This window comes from Fringilla coelebs (genome assembly GCF_963513975.1).
Source record: "Fringilla coelebs genome assembly, chromosome: 6".
Classification (NCBI taxonomy): domain Eukaryota; kingdom Metazoa; phylum Chordata; class Aves; order Passeriformes; family Fringillidae; genus Fringilla; species Fringilla coelebs.
The window spans coordinates 15,713,611-15,739,551 of record NC_140034.1 but is presented as its reverse complement, the minus strand read 5'-3'; the positions used below and the strand labels follow the sequence as shown (position 1 = coordinate 15,739,551).

At 37.5% G+C, this 25,941-nt stretch overlaps 1 protein-coding gene across 2 annotated transcripts in view; it reads left to right on the top strand.

Moving 5' to 3' along the window:
- UNC79 (unc-79 homolog, NALCN channel complex subunit) overlaps positions 1-24,452 on the top strand; it is a gene marked incomplete at both ends in the record, with an annotated part of 106,478 nt that extends 82,026 nt beyond the window's left edge. For both annotated transcript variants that reach the window (XM_084208555.1, XM_084208554.1), the window contains 9 exons: positions 4,340-4,444; positions 8,183-8,260; positions 10,714-10,803; positions 14,225-14,400; positions 16,019-16,205; positions 17,544-17,741; positions 19,918-19,995; positions 23,521-23,562; positions 24,252-24,452. In XM_084208555.1, the coding sequence (XP_084064681.1) occupies positions 4,340-4,444; positions 8,183-8,260; positions 10,714-10,803; positions 14,225-14,400; positions 16,019-16,205; positions 17,544-17,741; positions 19,918-19,995; positions 23,521-23,562; positions 24,252-24,452 (1,155 nt within the window). The remainder of the gene's footprint in view (positions 1-4,339; positions 4,445-8,182; positions 8,261-10,713; positions 10,804-14,224; positions 14,401-16,018; positions 16,206-17,543; positions 17,742-19,917; positions 19,996-23,520; positions 23,563-24,251) is intronic.
- Between the last annotated feature and the right edge of the window lie 1,489 nt (positions 24,453-25,941).

Genomic DNA, 25,941 nt, shown 5'->3' with positions numbered 1-25,941 from the left:
AGCTTTTGGAATGATTTTGAGTTGTATCTATAGTTAAGGGTTTGGGCAAGGCAAAGTGAGTAAAATGTTAACTTGAAGTGTAATAGTGGTTTTTTTCATTGAAACAGAAAAACCTCATTTAAAACTGGAACAAAGATATCCCTCTTGCATTTGTGGTTTTATCAGAGTGTTTTGTATATCTGCTAAAGCAAATGGTGACCTACAGGAAATTTTTTACTTTCCTCTAGGCTCTGCAGTTTCAGAGAAATGTAGTTAAAACCATGGTATTGGAAAACCCACATGTGTTTCTTGCATGCTTCCTGGTTGATTGTCCTATTAATGTAGTGAGTACTTAATTGCACACAGGAAGCTTGCATTACAGTGCTTGGTAAAATCTTCTTGATTTATTTTAATGCAACCTGATGACCCAGAAATGGAAGCATTAGTGAATGTTCTGCATTGTATGGCCACAGAATAGTTAATTTAGTGGAACTCCACACTACATTATCTTTGCTATTTCTGAAAGCTTACCGTAGTTTTGCCTTAGAAGTGTCAAATTAATGACTGCTGTTAGAAAAAACACCAAATCAGTTATGATGTCTGTATTTCTCTACAGTGGAAGTCACTGTAGGTAAACAAGAGTGTTGTGGTAGAGGACCACATAGAAGTGCATTCCAGGAGGAATATAATTGTGAGCATTGAAGCTATTCAAATGTAATTGCTTGTTTTGCAACTTAGAGTGTGCTGACTGGAACAAAACACCAACTTTCAGCTAAGCTGTGGAGGATTCTTGTCTTTTCAAAGAGCAAGCTACTCTGACGTATACTTGGTAGAGGTCAGTGCTGTACAACCACTCCAAATCTTTTTTTTAGGAAAAAAGATCCAACATTTTCCTAATAGCCTATGGCAGGAATATCTGAGTTTCTCTTGTGTTGGAGCCTGAAGACTCACGTCCATCTGATATTTCCTTGTCTGAGTTTCTGTTCCAGGTCAGCAATTTGCTTCTTTCAGTGCCTTTGGAACTCTCAGTTGAGAATACCATCTCTTCTGTGGATTGTAATCTTATCTTTAGTTTTACTTTCAAGTGTCTTAAGGTCCTAAATGGGCACTTTCTGGCTTTCTTATCTCTTAGAACTGCAGAAGCTGGAACTTAAACTTAGCCTTTTGCTGGTGTTCTATTGTGCCTTACTAAGTAATTGCAGAATGCTGCATGATTTTGCTATTGGATCTTTTAAAGAATATTAAGAGGCAGATCTTCAGTATTTTTAATTACTGCAGCAGTAATAAAATAAAGATTTTTGCTTTATACTGGCTTATTTGGAGGATAGCAATCTCCATTAAAGATCCAAATATACTCTTATTACTAAGTTTGGAACCTGAGGTATTACTAGAACTTCAGTAGTTTCATGTTCTCCATATTGACATGTGGTTAGTCACAATTTGAAGGTTGCAAAGCCGTTTTCTGTGGGGATGCATAGACATGTGAGAGAGTTAATTTGGCTGAACAGTGGCTGAAGTAGTGTATTCCTGACACTTCTGGTATCAGATTTATACATGTGGCTCCCCTGGATGTTATTCTCAAGAAGCAACGGCTTTGTGGCAAAATATAAACTTTATACATATTTATCACCAGCAGGATAATAGGAAAAGTAGACTTGGGTAGGAAGGATACTCTAAGGCCATTGACTTATATATCATCGCTCCTGATATACAGTGCAGGAAGCAAGAGATCAGATGTCAAAAAAACATTTTGCCTGATTTTGCTCAATCTCTCTTCATTACATGTGCTTAACAATCTCTCTTCATTACATGTGCTTAACAAACCTTAAGAGTTTAGACTGTGAGATAGGAGACTCCTTAGATAAAGAGGCAGTTAGCAGTTGTATTATCTCTAAAGCCAAGAAAAGCTGGGGTTCATGAAGCCTAGGCTTCCTTTCCAGTGTTCTGACAAGCAATTTATTATGGCCCAGTTATATCCTGTGTAGCATAGATGTTGGTATGTAAAATAGCTGAATGCTTTTGAAAGAATTATGTTTTCCTTCTTTTTCAGTATGTGTAGGCTACTGGACTGGGTTACTGATAGGAACTTCTGTCCACTTTTTGGGGGGGATGTAATTGTCAACTGACTTGAGTGTGGCACTGCATAGTGTTGGGTTTGGGAAGGCATTTGATGGTGGAAGGGAGACTCTTCCTGGGGAATTCTAACAAGTAATCAGGATTTGTTTACACTGTGGGTATTATGCACGTTCGGGTTCTCCATTCCTACTCAGAATATTGTAGTGTCAGCAAAAGTTCAGTTAATGAGGGCAAGAATGATCAAACGGTTGGAGTTCCGCATATGGAGCGACTAAGTCAAAGCTCTTTGGTCTGAAAGAGCAGCAACTGATGGGAATGTGAGGGAGGTCTGCAAGGTCCCAAGTGATCCAGACAGGGGTAGGTAATTTCATTCCTTTCCAGTGTAAAGAACATACTAAGTTTATAGGAACTAGTCAAAGCAAGTAAAGGGAAGTGATTCTTCAACAGTGTGTGACTCTTTACTATTTGTGCTAAAGGTTGGCATGAGTCCCAGAGGTCAATGGACAGTTATGTGGAAGAGAAATACATTGAGAGTTTTGAATTTTACAGAAACCACTCTGAGCTCAGAAGTTCCCAGAACTGAAAATAAATGGTGAAATTATACATGCTTGCCTTGTTCTTATTCTTCCTTTTGCTTCCGCTTATGGCCTTGTTGGAGATAACTTACTGAAGACATTTGTTCCCATCTGACCTCTCCTGAACATTCTTATATTGTATATTTTTTATCAGAGCGGCACTCATGCATGTGGAATGTGTGACTTTTGAATATTTTTCCCCTCAAGAAATGGTTTCATAATACAGCTGATTCTGGAGTGTTAGCTTCCTGCAAGTTTAGCTGCCTATACTGCAACAGTATAGTCAGACAAGGACAAGGACTGCAGTTTGGGACCCATTCTGTCTGCACACTCCGTGTAATTGAAGAGGAAGCTAGGAACTTGAAGTATGGTCGCTGGCATCATAACTTCCATGGAATACACACCATTCTGTTGTTTTGGCACCTTGTCTCAGATCAAGGCCTGATATTTAAAATCTTTTCATTCAGAGATATGTGGGTGCTGTGGGAGACATGCACTGCTGCTGCAAGCTTTTTTAGACAGTATGCCACACAGCTGCTGTGGCGACAGCAGTGCTCTGAAAGGAACACTGGTGACTGCTTGTTTGCTACAACAGAAGCTCACTCTCACCTTCAGCTTTTCCTGTGTGCAGTTGGAGGTGGCCTTCAAATTGTGTCTCACTCATTAACCTCACAAAACTTCTCTGAGGAAGAGACAAATAATCCCATTTTACAGATTTTGTGGAGAAACGGAGGCCCTGACTGAGTAGAAATTTTCCCACATTTAACTTAAGTGAGCAGGCAAGTGCATAGGATTTACAAGGTGGAGGACACCAGATTTTAGATTTTAAGCACACTTTGGATATGCTCTCATTATTAGACCAATTATTTCATCTCTAATGGTTGTTTGAAATAGAGCACGGTGCTCCTGCTTATCAAAATCCTTGAGTTGCTGTGGTCAGTAGCAGGTTATGGATTTGTTTCATGTTTTTATCTTATTGTCTAAAGTTGAAGAATGTCAAAGTAAGATGTATAACAAGGCCATCTTATCTCATGTACCTCCTTGCTGACTCAGCCCTACAACTCTATTCTTAGACTTCTGCGTTCTCATCTCCACTGGCTGATCTCCCCCTATGTTTTAAAGTGTTTCTGTTGTAGCAGCTGTAGCCAAGACTGTTTTTATTGTGGAAGTGGAAAAGTACTGCCAGTCTAATGAGTGGGAATAGATGGTCCAAGCAGCTGTAGTAGAGGCACTCTTTTTTTAAAGGGGAATAACAACAGAAAGAAAGTAGGGGAAATATAGACTGGTTTTGGCAGCTTCAGTGAAAGAATAAAGCTGAATACTATGCCAGTTTTGTTCTTCTGTGTCATTTCTTACTGCTTTCCTCTTTTCTCTTTTCATGGGACTACTTAATGAAAGCTGTGCTTGTGTACCTGGGTTTTATAGCTATTTTATAAAATCTGTCTGTATTTCATGTGTGAAATACTATATCTTGGATATAATGTCTGACAAAACAGCAAAGAAAAATCACCTTCGTTGATGTCTGTTCATTAAATCTGTAGAATTATATAAATTATGAGTGATGTTGGCTTTTTTTTTTAAAGAGCAGAAGCTGGTACATTTTTGTAATTTTGTCATTCTCAAACTTAGATAAAAAGTATCTTTATGCTTTGCTAGTGGCTGTCCGTGAATTTCAGGACATTCATAATTCTGTGGTTTTTTTGTTGCAGGAAAGGGACAAGTTCTACTTGACACGCTGTGTTATATTGGAATTACTGCAAGCACTCAAGTTGAAGTCGCCCTTACCAGACATGAATCTGCTGCTGTTGGTGCAGGTACAGGAAATTCTGATGTAATTCTCATACTGTCTGGGCCCAGGTTCAGGAGTGGGGCAGAGGCTGAAGAATGGAGTCCAACATGGTTATAGAAAGTACCGGCAATGTCTGGAGAAGCAAGAACTTTTAAAATCCAAATCCAGTTGCATTTGTATGCATTGGTGCATAAATTCAGGCTCCTACATTAAAATTTAAGAAACTAAATTTGGAATCCAAATTTCTCATCATGACAATGACCTGTGCTGCATCACTGCTGATACATTGAAGGTCACAGAATATATCTTGAGTTGGAAGGGACCCATAAGGGTTGAGTCCATTGAGTTTTATATCATGTCCTGTTGGGGCAGCTGCCCCTGGTTCTACCTTTTCTTTATATCCTAGCCTCAAACCCTGTCACCAGCTTGTGTGGGAAGGGCTGCTAGTGGATCATGGGTCACAACTCAGTTTCTGGCAGTGAGCTTGTCTCCACATCCTGCAGGCCATTTGCTTTTGACCTGTAGTTTTCCAGCAACAAATACATTGACAATATTTCTGCTGCTTTCATTCTGTAGAGTCAAGCTACCTTTGGAAAGTATGAGGAAATAAGATACAGACTTGTGAAAATTTCTGCCTCCAAGAAGGCAACTGTGTGGCACGGTTTGGCATCACAAGCCTGTCACCAAAACAATTTGCTGAAGTCCATAAAATGTAATCACAAGCACTGGGCTCATTGTTACAATGAGATGACAATGATATGTAAGGAACTTAAATTTAGAAACTTAAAATTATAGGGGACCAGCATAACAACACTTCATAAGGTCCAGGTGAGGTGTTTATTACATATATCCCCCATAAAGCCCCCAGCATCCCAGCTCCATTCACTTCTTCCCTTCCCATGATGGGTCAAAGCTTCATGTTGCTTACTGTGGACTCATTTTCTTTTGAGCACTGGTACATTACTCATAGTAAGTAAATGATTGCCAGTTGACAGAGAAATAATACTGACAAATGAAATAATATGGCAGTTATCCTAACTCTGAAAACAATTATTATGCCATCAGTGTTAGGGGAAGAAGCTGGGAAGGGAAGAATAACATAGGTTTTTTTTTTCTTTTGATGCTTAAGGGTTGTTTTTTAAAATCTGTTTAATTTAAAAAGTACAAGTTTGTCTTTTTTTTTTTTTGTTAATTATTATTAAACTCAAACTTCCTTTTTCCAGTCCCAGTCAATATATCAAATAACAACCACCAACCTCTTTCTGTCTTACAGCTGCAGTGACGCACCTTGATACCATGTACATTGGTTTTTGTTGACTTGAACTGATTTTTCATGTATTACTGAATAAAGCAATTATTCTGATTACTCCTATAGTTCAGGCCTGTGGCTATCCCAAAGCATGACAATCCCCTAATCTAGTCCTTCCTGAATTCATCATTTGAGAATGCAAATAGGCCATGTCAATTTTGGCAATGAAGTTTAACTGATTTACACTTGTGCTTCACATTGAGTCAATTGCCTGAGAGACCTAGTACACAAAACTCTCTTACAGTACCTTATCTCATAAAGATAAAATGGTATTTGCCTGGGTTTTCCTCCTAGCACTGTTCCCATATGCTGTATTCACTTTGGGATGTATTCATACCTTATACAACAGCATCTAATGTGGATATAAATGTCTTTTATGATGTCTCTCTTTCAGAGGCTGATGAAGTGATTCATATTTCCTGCTATCCAAAGCAGCCAGCTTCTGTTTTTATGCAGTCAGTGGTGAAGAATAGGGGTTGTATTCAGACCATCTGCCATAGATGCCTACTGGAGGCATGATGACTGCTTCTCCCATTGACTGTAAATTGGCAGCTCTCAGTAGTATGTGGTCTGAATCACTCAACAGCCTCTGGAGTTGCAATGCCATAGTAACCACTAAGCCCATCTTAAGCACCACTCTAATTTAAGAAATCTACCAATAAAAATGCATGTCTCTTATTTTTTAAATAATCTCTGGTGCCATTAATAGAATTAAGGGATTGGTTCACCTCTTTACCACATGATATTAATTCAAATTGTGTGCTTCTGAATGAATAAAGACATAGCAGAGTTAACACAGCACCAAACGGAAATGGTTTTAATTTCCAGCAGTTATATCTCCATGGACATGTTAGCCTGTATGTAAGATTCTGTACAGACAGTGCACACAGAATTCAGAGATTCTGTCAAACTGTTCCAGATAACAAAGGAGCTAGGAGCACTTTAATTTAATGATAGATCAGTCGTGGGCTGACTAACAAAGGAGTTCCTAGAAAGGTACATTTGACACCCACGTTTATCCATGTTACATAGTGCCATCAGTGTCACTGGTGACATTAAGGCTAAAATGAGAGTTAACTTTGTCCCACTTTACAAAGAATGAGAATTTTTAACCAGATTTTTAACCACTCCAATCTTTGCATAGGTGTCATGGATGATTAAGGGTACAGAGAGACTGTCTCCTTGATTTGTCCTAGCAAATGAAAGCCATCATGTACATGCTGCTGTTCCATGGGTTTCCATAGGAACTGCTTCTTCACGCAGCGTTTTGTTTCCTAGTACTTTTCTCCTGCTCACATTTCATCAGCACACATCTTCAAGATTTACATTGACTTCAAATTAACTGGTGTCTCTTTGGAATTTGCTTGTTCAGTCAGTCTCTAAAATTCAGTGTACCTGATCTGTTTTGTTGTGCAGCTTGTGTAAGTGTAAGAGTAAATTCTAGGGCTGTAAAGGATATTTTGAAATGCTTTCATGAAGAGCAGTCAGTCACTGATAGTTCTGCTAACATATATGCATTAGACAACCATAAAACATGGTAGTCAATATCTCTCTCAGTTTGTGAAAGTATTATTGTATAAATTAATTTTTTAATCAGAAGGAAGATTAAGGCTTAGACCTTAGTTGACTGTTATTTTCTGTCTGCTATTTCTTAGAAAGTTATATTGCATCACTATGGACAAAAATTGTTCAAGTGAAGATAAAATGTTAGGACAAGAAGTTGTAGGAACAAGCAAATCATTTGCAGGGTGTCCAATACATTATTGAAGTTTAAAATGATTAAATAATAGCCTTAGCAAGTTTAATGTATGAATGATATGGACATTGGAGATTTTAGGTCAAGGGATTTGGAAACAAAAAGAAACAAGAAAAAAGGTAAAATAAAAGCATAAGAAAAGCAATGAGGGATATTCTACTGTAATAGCATGACACTGACCATGTCTCAGAAACAGCTTGTTTATGTTGTACTGTACAGAAGTTATACTGCACCATACTAGTTGTCAACTTCAAAACTCTTCATATAATTCATCATTGTAGAACTTCAGTGACATGTCATAATATCACAGTGAAGAATATGACACCCTGCCTTATCCTTCTCTATCATGGTTCTCTCTATAATGAGAGGAGCATTTGATAAATGGAAGAAATAGCAAATATATATTTTTTTCATAAAGAAAGTCTGATTTGTTACACAATATTCTTCAAATTGCTTCTGCACAGCATATGTTTTAATTAAGCACATTAAAGTCAGATGTTTTTTCAAGAAAATTATCTCATTTATAATGGTGAGTTAAGTAGGTTGTTTATAAAGAAAGAGATCTCTAAAGGCAAATTACTATGAATAAAAGCAAGAAGAGATCTGAACTGATTTTAATGAAGTAATGAATAAATTATTAGGGTCTTCAGGTTCCTCAAAAAATAATTAAAAATAACTTGTCTTTAATTTCTTCTTAGTTTGTTTGTGCAGATGCTGGAACAAAACTAGCTGAGTCAACAATCCTACATAAACAGATGATTGCCTCAATGCCTGGAGTAAGTACTGAACCAAAGTCCATTTCTTAGTTCTGTTGTTCTGATTTTTTTTGAAAATACATCTTATTTGGCATGCTTTACTTGATTTTAATGCTCTTTCCTTTCCATTTCTCCTCTGATTGGCAAGATGGATTACAGGCAGAGGCTGAGATGCTTCATTCTTTTTATTAACAGTGGAAAGGTTCTGAATTTGATGTTGCTTCCCTTGCTTTCACTGATAACCTTTAGTCATGTAACTGACTTCAGTAGAACCTGTGCTCAAAAAGACAAATCAAAGATCTGCAGTTCTCAGTGGGGAGCAGACCAGATGAATGCATCAAAAAATGGCAGCAGGATGGAAAGCTACAAGCCATTGCCTCCATTCTCACAAAAGATTATCTGATTAAAGAAGGGAGTTAATGGTATTTTTCTAGTAATGTGTAAGTCATTAATCTGTATCCTGCTAATGAGTGTAGCTAAATTACAAGTACTCCTTGCCAGGGCACTGAATGTGCACCTGGTGAGTATGGGAGGAAGTACCACAATGGGAGATCTTGACTTGTTCCATGACACATGTGACTGAGTACCCAAGCAGATGGAAGAGGGTTAGCCAAGTTTGCTTTACAAGCTGAGTAAGGAAAACTTGTTTCCCTGTGTTTGTCAGCTTTGGGGATGACTTAATAGGATCTTTCCCGTGTATCTTCTGAAGTGCATGATTTTTTACATGCCAATCTTTAATAATACCTTTCCTCCCAACAGGTTACTTTAATTTATACTTGCTTTGAATAGACTAATACTGCTGTTACAAGGTATGATAGGAACATGATCATTTCAGAAGAAAACATAGAAAATTAGGCTGACTACTGCTTGCATGACACAGAATAGGTTGTTGGAGAGAAGTCTTGTGCAACTGAGCATTTATTTTCAGAGATTGGAGTGTAGTCTCTTTCATAATCTATTATTCAAGAACCCAGGTTGAATCCTTAGTGCACATAAACTGGATGGAGGATATACGGACAGGGTACCCAATGTCCATATTTCACTGGTTTTTATTCTGTCATGGGAACTGACAGGAACATCATTTGAAAAGACAGGAGGTGGCATAGTAAGGGAACATACAGAAATGAGGAGTGCCCAGGTCAGTTGTTTAAATATAGAAGGCTAGCAGTTTTTCAAATTTCAGCCACTAAAACTCAACTGTGGCTTAATAATTCTGTGACTAAAACTAAATCTAATTCATTTGTATGCTCAGATAGGATAATCAGCTTCTATGCTTCAAAGTGCAGGTAATCAAAAAGAGGTCAAAGAACAGTAGTTTTCTTCTGTAAACATTACTTTAGTTCTCTGCTCTGACCCTATAACTTGGGATAAAAGTAGATTTTGGTGACTTTGAAAAGATATCCAATTTAATAATGTGATCATTTAGCCTCAAAAGTTGAGCATTTGTTTTACTTGACCCCTAAGAATGAGGCATCCATAGTTCCTGTTGAATTCAAGTAGCATTTTTTTTCCTCACCTCAGACTATTAACATATAAACAGAGGTTTATGTGATACCTAGTGGGTTGGTAGTGTCACCTTTGGGAAGCTTCCCTGCAGGCCTCTCTGATCTATTCAAAGCCCTTATTTAATCTGACAGCTTTGTTCTGTTGACTGCTTTATGCACCTTGGGCTCATCTTATGCTTGCTGAGGGCCAGATTCACATTTCTCACTGTTCTAGGAAGAGGATTATGAAAATCTGTAGTGCACAAATACAGCAAGCGCCACATTGAGTCCCTTTGTTTTCCCTTTGAGGTTGTTTTTGCTCTGGCACAGGTGGTTTCTCAGTAAGCTTATACCTTTATGATCTAACTGGAGCACTGCATAGCTTAAATTCCATTAAGATGCTGTATTTTGAATGCTCTTTCTTCAGGAATATACAGGAAATATTCACTAGTTTTTGTGGAAAGGAAGAAACATGACACATTTCAGTGATGTTCATTTTAGTGATGTTTACACGTAAAAGGCACGAAGTTATTTAAACTGTTTTTCCATTGTGATTAATGTGAAATAAGGGCATCTGTGCCTGTGACTGAATTTTGTTTTTCTTTGATTGTAAGTGATTGGTTCCAATTGCAGAAATGCTCAGCTGCTTGAAAAACTGAGTTGTTCAATTCTCATGAGTTTTTAAGACTTTGATTCTGGACCACTGTAAATTTCAGGGTGACATGAGCAGAATATTCTTGAAAGTTTCATCAGCTGGTCTTTTATTGCTGTCATAGATAAGAGTATTTTATGATGCGTGAAGAAATTACAGCAGCTGGGCTATCTTCTCATAATCAGATAAGAGGAGATAATACAGTGAGAAGAAGAACATCAAAGAATACCTATTTCTAATTATTCTAACTAAAAAGGAAAATAAAGAATTTGAGACAGACTAATTGTATTCTGATGAAGCAAAACCCAGTACTTAAACTTATTTCTTTTATGTTTTAGTGTGGAACAGCAGCAATGGAATGCATGAGGCAGTATGTTGGGGAAGTGCTGGATTTCATTGCAGATATGCATACCTTAACCAAATTGAAGGTTGGTTCTGGCATATATTGATCTAAAGTGTATGAGGTTTTTTGACAAAAATATGTTTTCTGTAAGGAATCTGCCTGGGAGACAGTAGGAAGTAGGGGGTGACTGACAGGTTTTTTTTTCTTTCCCTTGTAAAAAATATTAGTGCTGTTATAGATTAGAGACTTCTGTGGCATCAGTAAAAAGTAGCTTATGTGATGTTGAAATGGAGGCTGATTCTAATATCATGAGCACATAATAAAAATGCAGGCATGATTTTTCTGAAATGTTGATGAAAAGCAAATGTCATACCAAAGTCACTGTGAGAAGTAGTTGTGTTTAATATAACCCAGGGAAGCATAAAACTCCCTGCCTGTACAACTAAGTACACTCCTGTGGAGGAGTCCTGTGTCTCTTATAGCCACAAACAGACACTAAAATTTATTGGAAGTTCAGAGGTAATTAAAATGCAGTAATTGACCTAAAAAGGGGGGTGTCCTTTCCTAATGGATGCAGTTGTTTTCATTGTCAGGTTATATTCTGTGGGGAGAAGGTGGGGAAAAACCAAATGGCTCTTACATTTGTAGTCCAAACTGCATTTTGATTTCTTTATATTAGTTGGATGACAAATTTTTAAGAAGGGTGATAGGAAAATACCTCTGTTAATAAAAAATATTTTATTTAGGAATGCATTTCATAAAAAGATCCTAGTAATCATTAGCTAATCAAAACCTAGAATTTCTCTTTCATGGAGGAACTTCATGTTCCTATTGAATTTCCTACAGAATGAAAATTCTCTAAAATGTTTTGGAAAATAAGTAGCCTAAGTAACATTGCTGCTCTGAAGTTCATTTATGAAGCAATGAGATGAGAATTTTTACCCTACTAGTTTCTTAGACACTCACTTTTTCACTGTCCCTCTGGCCCTCAAACCCACCTTGTGCCTCAGAGGGGAAGCCATATTCATGTTAATAATACTTACCACAAAGGAAGAGGAATCCCAGCTAAACTGAAACTTGTGTCTTGAAACTCTCTGTAATTGTATTTTACTGGACAAAATATTCCCTTTCTTAAATTTTTACCCTGTTGGCCATGAATTTCTTTGAATTAAAAAAAAATAGTCTAAGGGAAGCAGCCTGTTATGCAGAAGTAGAAATTTACTTCAAAGCAATTAATCATTTGAAGTTGAATTGGATTGCCTTCCCACTCTATCCTCTTAAGTTATTCACCCATTTCTGTTAAAGTTCAGAACTGCTTTCAGAATAGGTAGCAAATGAATCATAAATGAGGCAAGAGATACATCTGGTTTGCTAGTTCCACAGGAAAAAAATCAGCTTACCTGAAACCAGGAATGGGGAAAATATATTTATAAATACTTGCAGGTATCCTCTCTCCTGTGTAAATGTTTCTGTAGGAAACTTTCTGTCATTTGGACTTTCTCCTTCTGCTCATTTCCCTGGAGCTGTAGTCTGATTTTTAGAATTGTTCTTACAGTGCTGAAGTCTGGTGATTACTTCTTATCCTCAGTGGGGCTATTTATTTTTAAAAATGTTATAGATGGATATAGATAAAACAGGAACTAAAACTTTACCTGGTTTTTTGGCCCTTTCATGTTTTAAAATGGGACAAGAAGCTTCCCAAGTCAGTCATCTAGCCATTTACAACTGAGTCAGAAATTCCATGTTGTTTTGATTTAGCCACGTAATACAGAAATATGAGGACATATTGGCATAATAGGAGAGTCAAATATGACCATAATTTTATGTATTGCAAAGAATAAGCTTTTCTATCTTATAAAATTAAAAGGCAGATTGTATTTAAACAGATAGAACTTACTTTGTGGTTTCAACATGTTTGAGAAAATATTTGTAAGCATTTCTAAGTTTACAAATAGTCAGAACTTGGAACAAATTCACAGCATTTAGATTCAAATTCTTGAAAGCTCATTTAATATATTAACTTACATTGCTTGGGTTTTATTAACAGAAATGTTACTCCCTAGAAAATGAGTCCTAAGATCAGCTGGTGGTACAATTTCTTGCTACAAGTGTGTATTATCAGCAGCATCTGGGGTTATAGCTAACAAAGAATCCTATGTGATTTTTATGACCTGTAACAATCCCAACAGCAGAAGGTAGTTTTCAAATGTTGCTTTTCAAATTTGGAAATTTCTACTCTCTGTAGGAATTCAGAGAACAGACCTAGTTAAAGTTGTTTATTTATATCCAATGTCTTCTTTTGAATATCCAAGAATAATTTCTTTGAAAGAGACTAATAATTTTCAGTCCTGTATATTAGGAACTACTGCACTATAAAAAAGGTATAAATGTTAATTCTCAAGATAATCTCATTTCAGCGCACTGTTTCTGTTCAGTTTATTATGGTTTCTTTTTCCCTTTGAGATAGCATCTTAATTGGTAAAGCTTGGCAGGATTTTCTTTAGAAAATTCCACCAGTTTTGAAGATTTATAATATATCTGCCTGCATAACTGTCTATCCTTTTTACCTGTCTGTAGAACAAAGTCATTAAATATTCATGCTGGTACATAAGGGTTTTTCTCTTCAAAGAGACTTTAAGTGCAATTTGAGAGTGTAAGTTTCTGTGGCTAGATACTTATCTGCTACAAAAATATTATTGGTTCACTGATTTTTATCCTGTTATAGTAATTGGATAACTGATGACCTGATTTTCTTGTGCAAAGCATATGGCTCTCCTTTTAAGCTAGCAACTGCAGTCAGCATGTGTTCTGTTATAGTCTAGTACCAGAAGGTAATGCAAAGTTAGCTGAATAGAAATAGAGAAGTATCTCAAGAAGCAGCAAAGAAACATCCCTTAAAGCTGTCAAAGCAGAATAAATTATCTTTACAAGCATAAATATTTGAGTATTTCTTGGTGAGAGGTTTGGCCATTTTATTGCCAGAGCTTAAAGACATTTGTAACAGAATAGTGCAATATAGCTGACTAGTGCAATGTAGTCATATTGCTGGAGAATAAGTGAGCTTCTTTCTGAACATGTAAATGGAATATTGCAGAATATTCCTGCCCAGATGCTGTCTTGTTAAATGGTTGGAGTCTTTCCTTTTTACCTAACCTCTCTGGATATGCAAGCATTAGTTTGTATTCATCAGCTGTTGAGTTTGCTGTACAAAAGCTGCCTATACATTTTGCCCAAATTATATTATGTCCTTATATTTTTATATTATGGTCTCTTAGAATTGTGGCCCTCTGTGGAACAATCTGCATCATACTGGGGTTACTAATATAGGGATTGGAGAATTTTGAAAAATCTATTTCTGAGCTTTGTTTTGTAGACACAGTTAGAGATCCTGGGAAGGAATTGAAGGGTGGGGGGGGGGGAGTGAAATAGAACATGCGGCGTTTGGGAAGAATTTTGTTCAAGCAAAATACTCTTTTTGGGTAGGAAATCAGATCTTTGCCTTGCAGAGTCACATGAAGACTTGTTCTCAGCCACTGCACGAGGACACATTTGGTGGACATCTGAAAGTTGGTTTAGCTCAGATCGCTGCTATGGAAATCACCCGGGGGAACCACAGGGACAACAAAGCTGTGATCCGGTATTTGCCTTGGCTTTACCATCCTCCTTCAGCAATGCAACAAGGGTGAGAACACTTTTACAAAATGGAATGCTAAAATGAGTTGGAAATCTTCACAAAATTATGTTTTTATTGCCAGATTCCACAGAAAAGACCCACAGTAGGAAATGGTGGCAGTGGGACATTGAAACAGCTGCTCAGCATCTCCCTGATCCTTAACTGAGGAGTTTGTCAATATAATATTTAAAGTACATGCCAAAGGGATAGTGGAGGTTGCTCCAGGGGCTTGACTGGAGTAACACTGGAAATTAACTTGATTCTTGGTCTAGGTGCAGACAGTAAAAAGCACACAGGCACTTGATAAGTCCTAGAATTACAGAAAATATTCTCTGAATTATAGACAATACAACAGGAAATGGGGCCTTTGAAATTATGGAGTACAAATGAGTGAGAACTCTAAAGTGTAGGTCTACTGATGTATAATAAACTACTAAGTTCACCTGGCTAAAGTTAAATGAAAGAAATCCTGCTCAAGACATGTTTTCTGTCCCTCTTCACTGAGAGAAATCCTGATGTACAGTGTTTATTTTCTAAAAAAAAGGGAGTACTCTCCCTTGTATTACAATGACAATAAGTGACTTGTTTTGAGTGTAGGCAACTGGACTATATTTCAACAAACCTGTGTTCCTGTCCCAGTTTGTCCCAGACTACCTGTCCTTGGGACTAAGCTGTTTAGGCTGCAGTCCTTTTAGATACATCTGCCTGTGTATTTATGTGGAGCATGTCTGCTTTTAGAGTGCTTAAATCCTTGCACTTTAGTTTCTTACATGTAAAAAAAAAAAAAAAAAGGAATACATGTTTTGAATTGAAAGTAATGAGTTACTTTAAGATCCTATAGGGACTTGAGGAAGAGCATTGTATCAGATTTTATTAAAAACCAAAAATTAATGGAATGTGTCTTGGGTAATATGAGTCTTTGACAATGACATCAAATTAGAAACTAAAACCAGCAGGGAGAGTGGCCTAGTAAATAGTGATTTATAGATGGAAAAACAATTATTTTTTTTCCTGTGCCTATGAATTCAAATGAGTATTTAGTCAGAGCTTGAAAGCAGCAAAGGGACAGACAAGATGTCACCAGTAAAGGGCTCTTCCTTTTTAGATTATCTAGGCACACACTTTGCAATTATCCACTGCACTTGACAGTGGACAAATACTTAAGTGTCACAAAAAAGCATAGTCCCTGCCCTCAAAAACACAATCCAAATGTGCAAGGAGATGCCCAAGAACATAGAAATTAACTCTGCTTTACCAGGGGAGAGGTGGAACACAGCGGAGGTAAGGCAGCTGCATGGTGTCCAGGGGAGCTGAGAGGAGCATTTCCACTTGGGCAATTCTTCCCTTATGATGACATCTGTGAAAAAAAATCATTCTCTATGGGAGCAATGAATCTGTGACTGCTTTAACCTTTTATAGAGGCTGTTTCTTAGACCCACCAAATAGGTTCTATTGGACTTAATGTGGTATGTCAAGGCCACCAAGATCTGTGTGGTTGGAATCTTCCCAATGATCTGTGTCTCCAGCACACTGAGACTGCATCTGCCAAATGTGCATAAGGAGACTCCATATTTTGGGGAAAGCCAGAAAACTTAGTATCATTGTAAAATCTGCTCTTTCTTGACAGGCCCAAAGAGTTCATAGAATGTGTCTCACACATTCGTTTGCTGTCCTGGCTACTTCTGGGGTCTCTGACACACAATGTTGTCTGTCCAAATTCTCCATCATCTTGCATGCCTATTCCACTGGATGCAGGTTCACAAATTGCTGACCACCTTATTGTTATTCTGATTGGGTTTCCAGAGCAATCAAAGGTAAGGGATTATGTGTTTTAAGTAGAGATGTGTTTTGTATTGGCCTTTTTGCAAACATTTCTTTTTAGTAAGATAAAAGGAGGGGTAAAAGCTTAATAAAACCCAGGAGCCAGGGAAAGAAATCTCCATACAGTTTTTCTTACATGCCTAGAAGACTGATGATATTAGTACACTTAAGTTTGAGGTTTGGCTATTTCAAAATGTCTGAACACAGGAGTGAGGAACGAAAAACTGAATTCCAAATTGAAGCTTTAGCAGTGACCCTCTCTGTAGCAAGTCTCTCAGATAGTTATTTATTCTTGTTGTATATTTGCATTGGATAGCATGTAAATAATTTTATGATCAAAATAATTACAAACAGTGATGATTCAAGCACAACTTTTGTCTTCAAGTTTTCAGGACAAGAAGAGTTATTATAGATGATAAAACATTTGTGACAGTAGTTAAACACAAATATAGCAGCAGTCTTTGACACCAACCAGGTTTTTATTAGTGACAGAAGCAGAATGATCACACATTTATCTTTTACATAAAATACTCCTTTCTTTCCCTCCACCCAGCCATGACACTGGTGTTTCCCATCCATTTCCTTGGCCTTTTTGTTGTTCTTTCAAGTACCTCTTTCCAGTTACCAAGCAACCATTGCAATGTTTGGTGCAGTCATACTGCCACAGAGCATGAATCCCTCTTGCTCTTGTAAACTGAGAAAACATCTCTGACCAGAAGCATCTTTCTTGTAATGAAATGGTTAATGTCCAGCAGTCCTGGGGGCTCAGACACTGTGATATATAACGAGGGTTAGCAAGGAGCCATGCCTGAGTATGCAAAATGAATTCTCTTTCATTGACTGTTTCCTTGTGACTATGAGCAGTCCCAGCAAAGCAGAAATGGATGACAGATTAATAGAACAGATGTAAAATCATGTATTTTGTATCATAACTGTCCTTTCAGGTTCTGAAGTGGAGTCATATGTGCCAGAACCTTCAGGCCTTCCACAGATTGCAGTGGAGATTTCCATTAAGAAACTTTCAGAAATAGTCCTGAATGCCTGTTTTGCAAAACTAACTTTCTTTAAAGGGACTGACCTTAATGCCAGGCACTTAGATGGCATGGGAGCATATTTGCAAATGCAGTTTTTACAAATATAAACCCATTTTGTAAACATGGAAAAGATCTTATCAAGTGTACTTGACTTACTAGTTCCTAATGGGAGGGAAACATGGGAAAATGAGGGGCAAAACTGCACAGCAGGGTACGTGACAGAGAATGAAAGCCTCTGCACTGTATCCCAATACAGTTACTTAAATAAACATTTTCTTCTATTTTCTGTTTTTACAGACATCTGTTCTGCACATGTGTTCCTTGTTCCATGCATTTATATTTGCTCAGCTCTGGACAGTGTATTGTGAACAAACGGCAGTAGCTCCGACAGTCCAGAATCAGAACGAATTTAGCTTTACAGCAATCCTCACAGCCCTGGAGTTCTGGAGCCGAGTGACACCCAGCATCCTGCAGCTAATGGCACATAACAAAGTGGTAAGTCAGGTGCTGCAGACAGATTTAGTACAGATTAATGTCAGAGGAAGATTGGCTCTGTTTCAGTGGAATACAACAGACTATGAATAACATCATAAAGTGACTTTGATGCTTTTGAGAAATTAAAGGGATAGCTAATTAGCAGTGATTTAACCTCACAGAGAGCCTGAAACAGGATGTAGCCAGAATCTACCTGAAACAGCATCAGGAGCTTGAGTTGCTGCTTGTTGGGTTAAGAGCTCCTTGCATCGCATCTCATTTTGTATCTATTAATTCTTAACTGTGGTCTATTGTTTTATCTGACTCTGCCTTACAGCACAAATGAACTTTTCTAGGATAATTCTGTGAATATCCATTTGGTTATTTTTTACCATGTGATGGTGAAAAAACACTCAACTGCTGACAATTGGCCACCCATAATTTGCAGATTATTCATCAAAAATAAGCTACATAAATATCTCTTGAAACATTTTTGAGTAATGACTGACTGGAAGGAGGCATCTCTAGAGATAAGATTTAAAGGGAAATATTCACTCTGTCCAGAAATCATCCATACCATTTGCTTGGACATAACCCTTAAATGTTTGTTTATCCCAAATACTCTCTTCTGTTGGAGCAACTTTGTAGAATAAGAACCCAGAGGGCTTCCAGCAGCCCTCTCATAGCTGCTCCTTTGCTTACCCTTGCCTAATGATTCTCTGTACTTGCAGGCTTAGGGTTAAGAGCTTGTTTCTGATGGGCAAGGCCTGTTGTGTTTCCCACATCCCAGATAGTCATGACAGGTCAAAACTTTTTAACTGGGATGTTCACTAGTAGTTCTGGCTCTGGAGAGCTTGAGGTTAGCTTTGGGAAACATTTTTATACATTGCCCATTCCTCTTAAGTTAGGTCTTAAGGTTTGGGTTTTTAAGGTTTGCTGCTACTAAGGTTTTCATTCCTGGTTTGTTTGGGTTTCCATTTTTCTTTTTAAATGTAGATCTGCTATGTGTATGGAAATTGTTTTATATAATTCCTCTTTCCCCACGTGAAACATCTTCCATCCCAGGCAGGTATGGACCTTGCCCTTTTAATTGTAATTGCCTGGGCTGCAATTTTAAGTCTTAGCCAGTTATTATCTCCTATGTCTTGTCCATATCAGGCAAGAACCACCTAAAGCTGTCCCTAGATGATATTTTAGCCTCTGACATGGTGGGGTCTCTGTGGGTCACAAGCCATTGCTGGAACAGTAGTTCAGGAAGCTCCACTTGAAGGAACAGGAAGCATGCATTGTGTTTCCAGCCAGCCAGTTCTTTAGTCAGACACAAAAGCCTCTTGTCAAGCCCTAGGACAAGAGTATGACTGGGAAGTCCCAAGTTCCAATCCTTTCTCTGAAAGTATATAATTATGTAGCTTTAGAGCCACAGTTATTAAGCTCTCTGCCTCAGCTCTTGCTCTGTAAAATGTAGATAGTAATACTTGCCTGTCTCACAGGGGTGTTTTAAGGTTAGTTAGTTAGTTTTTGTTTGTGAAGCACTTTGAAGATGAAATGCACAACATAAAAGCTGAGTTTATTATTATCAAGGGGAATTTACATGTAGTTTAGACAGGCACTGTAAATAGTCATTGCTGGCTCAGGGTGTTTGTCTTGTACCTGTGAATTTACACAATATAAAACATAAAAAGCTGTCTGCTACCAAATAACTGATATTTGCATCTGTCATACATTATGTTACAAAATGGAAGAATTATGGACTAGCTGTCAGTTCAAAACAATAAATTGTCTTTTGATGGGGGATAAAAATATGGGGTTTGTGACAATGTTAATTTTCAAAGATTAAATAAATAAAAATAACAATTTCTGACACACAGATTGATGAGAGTTGCATAGCAAAGACATAAAAAACAGTTTATGATGTCTGAAAAGAGCAAAGCCAAAGACAGCTTGTTTTGATGTGTGGTAAGAATTAAAATACATCAAGGGTTGAAATACTTAACAGATAGCTGTCACCACCTTGGGATAAAACTAAACAAAGAAAAACATCCCATATGTGCTCATGTAATCTTTAATCTTCTGTGTCAGTGGGTAATAAACTGCCTAGCAAATACAAGAAGATCCTTCTTAGAGGCTGTTGGCTTGTCTTACTACATTGTTATGCTGAATATTAATTTAGTTTCACACTTGATTGTTCTTTTCCAAGATGGTGGAAATGGTGTGCCTGCATGTGATCAGTTTAATGGAGGCTTTACAAGAATGCAACTCTACTATCTTTGTAAAGGTAGGCATACTCTACTGTGGTTTTACCCTACCATGAATATGTATTAAATTATATTGCCTGATTATTCTGATTTCTAAATGTATATTGTCCTGTGCTTTCCCTCCTGCTTAAAAAAAGAGAGAGTGGAAGAAACTGAGGTTGAATGTTAATGCCACAATATACCCTAACAGAGCATACTGAAAAATAAAATCTGTGCTAAGAAAACCAGATCACAATCTCAAATTCAAGACCTCCTGATTTTTTTTTAAGTGAACATCCAATCTACTTCCTCTTTCCATTGCCACTAATGTCAGTAATGATCTTACTCCTCTAACAGACACAACTAATGTCACTGACTTTGTAAACCTCTAGCTACTGCCTAAATTTTCAGCCATTCTGTATTTTTTAATCATCATAGGTCCTTTGCAGATCTCCTCTGTGTTCTGAGCCTCACATTCTTTTAGGTGGATGACAAAAACTTTTTGCCACATTGATTTTCTTGTTATTATATGAGTTGTTTCTTTGGAAATCCATAGCCAGTCTTCCATCACACTGTTTGCTGAAGGGTTGAGGTAGTCTCACAAGCATAAATCAATTTTATTATCCTTTTTTATGTTTTCCCACTGCAAGACAGTTTCCACATAAGTAGTTAAGGTTAATATAGTTCTTCTGTTGCCATAAAGGAAATTTCTGGCTATTGCTTTACTCCAATCTTTTATGATCAAGCAAGAATTGAAAATAAAGTAGCTAAAATTGATGGTCTTTATGTCAACATGAAAGTATTCACACTCATTGTGGAAATACAGATTTGTAATGGCTTGATTGACTACAGAAATTCTGTCACTAAGGGCTGTTAAAGTGATTATGGCTCTGTCTGAAAGACATATGGGCTTCTCTTTTAGCCAGTCCAGGATGTTCAGAATTTGACAAAGATGGAGAGTGGCTTTAAAGCTGTGAAAAGAGAGGCCTTTAGGGCCAAATCCCTGTCACAAATCAAATGAAGGCTTTCAGGGGGTTATGTTTGAGAGCATATATCAATATAATGCTAAGTCAGGGTAAAAGGACATTGTTGTTACTATAAAATCAAGCTCATAAAACTGTGGGAGTATGAGTTAAGGTGCTAAGCTTTCATATTTAGTGGGTGGGAAATGGAAGAGAAGAATTTGGGTGACCAAATCCCCTTTACTCAGCCCTAAAGTGAAATCCTGCATGAACAGTATACATGCATAACAGTACTATAGGATTCATAGTTCCAGATCACTATTTTTTCTTCTGAACTGATTGTAAAAATATTGATTGTAGATGTGAAAAATAAGCACCAAGATTTAGGGACTTAGTGTATATTTGAAGTCCCTTCAGAGACACAGAGGGGCAAAGATTATTCACACAGGAACCAGTGAGTTGGTTCTCTAATTAAAATAATCAAATTTTAGACAGTTTCTTTTTCTGTGACTGAGAAATGAAAGTGTTGAACTTTTCTCCTGCTTTTCTATGTCAGAGGAACTGGAAAAGTGGCCATACCAGGTTAGGCATTGGTGTTGGAGACCAGTACCTTGCTGGTCACATCTTTGACCATCAAATGTATCTCTGAGGAACTGGGAGGCTTCAGTGAAGGCAAGAACAGCTCAAGGCCTTTTGCCAAGACCCAAGGGTTTTGGGCAGCCCCAGCAGCTGCTGTGTAGCTTTTTAGAGAGCTGGACAGGCAGCAGATTTGGAGAGCCAGAACAGCACCGTGACCAGCCTGTTCTACAGCCTGGTTTCCCTTTAAAAATTAAACTGGAATCAATATAGTTCTCTTGAAAATATCAACTCAAAAAATTTGATAGTGTCTGACAGCACTCTGTTCTTCCAACTTTTTTTTCTGACTAGTGTTTTGTATTCTTCTTTTGTGAAGAAAAGGCTGGCTGAGGATTAGTTAACAAAACTCAAGTGCTTCCATAAAAATGTCTTCTTGTGTGACTTATCTATCTGGCAGCTGTAGCACTAGAGGGTTTGCTTGCTTGTGCGTGCAGCAGAATGTTTATTTCCTTAAATATGTCCAGACCCTGCAAGACAGAACTGGTGCTGGAGGACAAAGATCTGTATCTGACCTTAGACTTGTCCAGAAGAGATATTGATAAAAGCTAGTTTCCATGAGTGCCCTTTACAGTCAGTATTTTTGGACATGATTCATCTTGATCTATTTTAGCTACTTGCTTTGGGACAAGATGAACTGAATGTGAAGTGCTTGATTCTCTCAGCTGACTGTAAAAGTTGTCCAGTGAATTGGTTCAGATGCAGAGGGGTACCCTAAGTTTCTACTGGCTTCCCTTCTTGCTTGATGTACTTCTGACACCAGTCCTGCCTCCACTGGCTAACTCCACAGGAACTCCACCAGTGCCAGATGAAATTGTCAGGAATGTTTTGTTGATGGCAGTGGGGTGTGGAGCATGGCTTCCCAGACCTGTTCCCTCCTCACCAAAAACACACCTTGGGATTGTGGTCACTGCATCTTATTAATCACTTCATTAGTGTGAGAGCCCATGGAAGGTGTACAGAGCTCACACATCTGCTGCATCTGTCTGCATTCCAGCTGTTTTGGCATTCATCTGTCTGTAAATGCTGAGCTTGGACTATGGTTCTTCATGTGGTAGACTAAGTAATGAGTCCTGACAGAGTTGCATATGATTCCCCAGCAAAAGAGCACTGAAATTGAAACAATTATCATTCCTTGTACAAGGGAAACAGCACTTTATCTAATGTTGTCAATAGTGATTAGGTTTAACTTGCAGCTCCAGTAGCATAATTGGCAAATTGCAAATCTTAATGCCATTTGGAGGAACATTTTAGAGCAGTAACCTCAATGGTTAAATTAATATTGAAAAACATGAATACTTTTGCTAGAAATGCCTCTCTGGCTTTCATAAGGCTGTCATGTTACACTTCCTCAGAAGAAAAAATTCCCTGAAGAGCAGGAATCTGAAATATGTGTAACTCCAGTCCAATCAGAGCTGACAAATTTTCAGACCTCCTCACCTTGCCATTCTGGATAGATTTTACCTGTGCTCCCCAGCCTTCAGAATATCTCACATTCTGCAGTGAATGATGTGACTAGTGGCTTAAAAACTGTCGGTTACTATTTAAATATGTGACCTGTTATTAAGAACTGCTGCTGTTTTTTTGTTTTTAATTTCTTGATGTATGCCTCACCATGCAAAATGTTTAGTCTGTTTACTCCAGTATTGCTCACCTGCACATACAGAAATACCCTTACAAGGAAAGTAATAAGTGACTTCCTGTAACAAGTTTAATTCTGTATTTTCATCATTACCTTAAACAGGATATCAATAATTGCTACTGGTGATTCATCAAGCTACAGACAAGGGAAACTGGCTTCTTTACATCTGAGATTTACCTTCTCCAAGTACTTAAAATAACCACATTTTCAGATTTGTGGTTCAGACCATGCCAATTCAAAGGCTAAATGCATTAGATGTATACTTCTCTGTCTCACAGTAGCATGCTTACAGTCACTTGTATAATAACAAAATGCACCTCTTCTTGCAGCTCATACCAATGTGGTTGCCAATGATACAGTCAAACCTAAAGGTAAGTTGTTTCTAGTGCCTTATCCTTTTATTGTTAGTATTATACATTTCTCTAAATTCTGGAAAAAAGATGTGTGAAAATAGATAATTGTAGCATATGCAGTTGAGATGAAGCTCTGAAGTGTTAGCAGAGATAGAGCATCATTTGCTGAGACACTTGCCCTCTAGTCAGTACTGCTCTATGCATTTCCCTTCTGGAACATTTTCCTCTACCCAGGCTCTGCTCTGAGGCCTTTCCTTGCCGTTTACTGAGATTGGTTGTTCCCTGAGCTGTGTTTTTTCTTAATGCCTTAGGCTTGAGAGTTCCCTGACAAATCAGGGTTGGGACTCTTGACTCAGGAGATAGATTTGGGTTCTAAGGGAGATATGTGGGCCTGTTTGCTTTGGTAAAACTACCATCTGGCCCTCTTTGTAAGGGAGAGAAAGATGGATCAGTGGTTTGTGAGTCAAGAGATTTTTGGTGAAGAGAAGAAAAGGTTTGGTGTTGGTCTCAGTATGAAGTTGTGTTTGTAAGCACATTTGCCTTCCATGGCAAGTGTGCTTACAAACACAAGGCAGGATGTGCAAGAAAGAAATTTGACATGGGACAGTGCAAGAAACTCCCTGGCCAACAAACCAATACCCTTCACATTGCTGTATTAATGTACATGTTAAAGGTAAGAAACTAAATGTTTTGCATCATTTCAACAGCATTTATCTGCTGGACTTCAGCTCCGCCTTCAAGCCATCCAAAGCAATGTCAACCATCACAGCCTGAGGATGTTACAGGGGTCAGGACAAATGAACAACAGCTCGTCTGTGCTCCGCAAGTGGCTGCAGTGTACCCAGTTTAAAATGGCTCAAGTAGAAATTCAGTCATCAGAAGCTGCATCTCAGTTTTACCCTTTATGATTCATGTAACTTGTTCCAAAATAGTCATTTTTTAGCCTAGCAATAACAGGGTTAGAGCTGTAAAAGACCTTTTGTATAAATCCATATACTGAGTATATACTGTATCTACACTTTTTAGCCTAGGACAGATTGTGAAAAATAATATAAATGGGTGAAGCTAAGAGCCTGCTCCTGCCAATTTATAATTACAGTTTCTCAGGATCAACAGGTTCTAAGTCTGCTTTCATGAACATGGATTGGACTCAAATCTATCATATTGTACATATTTCTCTGATCATTGAAATAACTTGTTCTTAAATGTTCCTTTACATTATTTTTGAAGCTAAAACAAAAATCACTTTTCTTTAACTTCTATTTTTTTTAAAAATAGAATTGTGGGTATTCACAAACATGGAAGTGCTATGTTGCTGTTTTTTGACAATTACAAAAGAAAATAGGGTTTTTAGGAACCTTTATATAAGTTTTTAGGGGGGAGGTTTTGGTTTTTTTTTTTTGATTCACAGCTGGCAATGCAATAAAATCTGTCACTATAAAACAGTGATGTTCTAATGAGGCTTTTTGTCATCATCTTCTGGGAAAACAGCAGCTTGTAAGGAGATTTGTTATGAAGTGCACTTAGAAATTAGGTTGTTAAACTGTGCCAATTAATTTGTGGTTTTTTTCAGTACATTTTCCAAAACTGCCAGGTCTGATTTATTATTTTTTGAAATACTGCTTTTACTTCATTGATTCTATGCTGCTCTACTATGTGGGTTTCATAGAAGCCTCTTTAATTTTGTGACTACTCTATTGTATTCTTCTGTCGATACTTGTATACAGTGCAATTAAAAAGATATCCCAAATCTATTCTTATTGATGTCTACAGAATTTATGTTGCAAACTTCAGGAGAAGCATGATTGGACTTGAACTTTTGCATAATGATATTACAAATCCCAGCATTTGCATACCGTTGCATACATGATGTTTAATAACAGATGGATTTTAATATCATTAAGAGACTCAGCCAAAGCCCATTGGAATCTAAGGAGAATCAATTAACTCAGTGGATTTTACATAAAATCTTGAAAGCATAATGATTTACCACCTCTTGTAATAAATACCTAAATCTGTGCAATCCCAGTTGTATTTTCTGTATTTATTCTGTAATGCACTGATTAGAAAAATAACAAAATTAAGTTGTATATTGGAATGGTATTGAATTCCTAGTCTTTATTACCTCTCTCACAGTCTAGCTGAGTGTGTTTCAGGTTTTGTGAAGGGTCAGTATTCCCTCAACACATTCACTAAAATACAAATGGAAATGTTTGCAGATATGCCATTAATGTTATGCTTTACAAAAACAACAAAAATAAAACCAACCAAAAAAAGAAAGAAAAATCAGGCATATGCTAGCTTGCTTAAAATATGCCCCTCTGTGTTCTTTCAGTGGAAAGAAATTGATTTGGCTAATCTAAAACTGAAAGCAACCTAAAATGATCTGCATGGAGG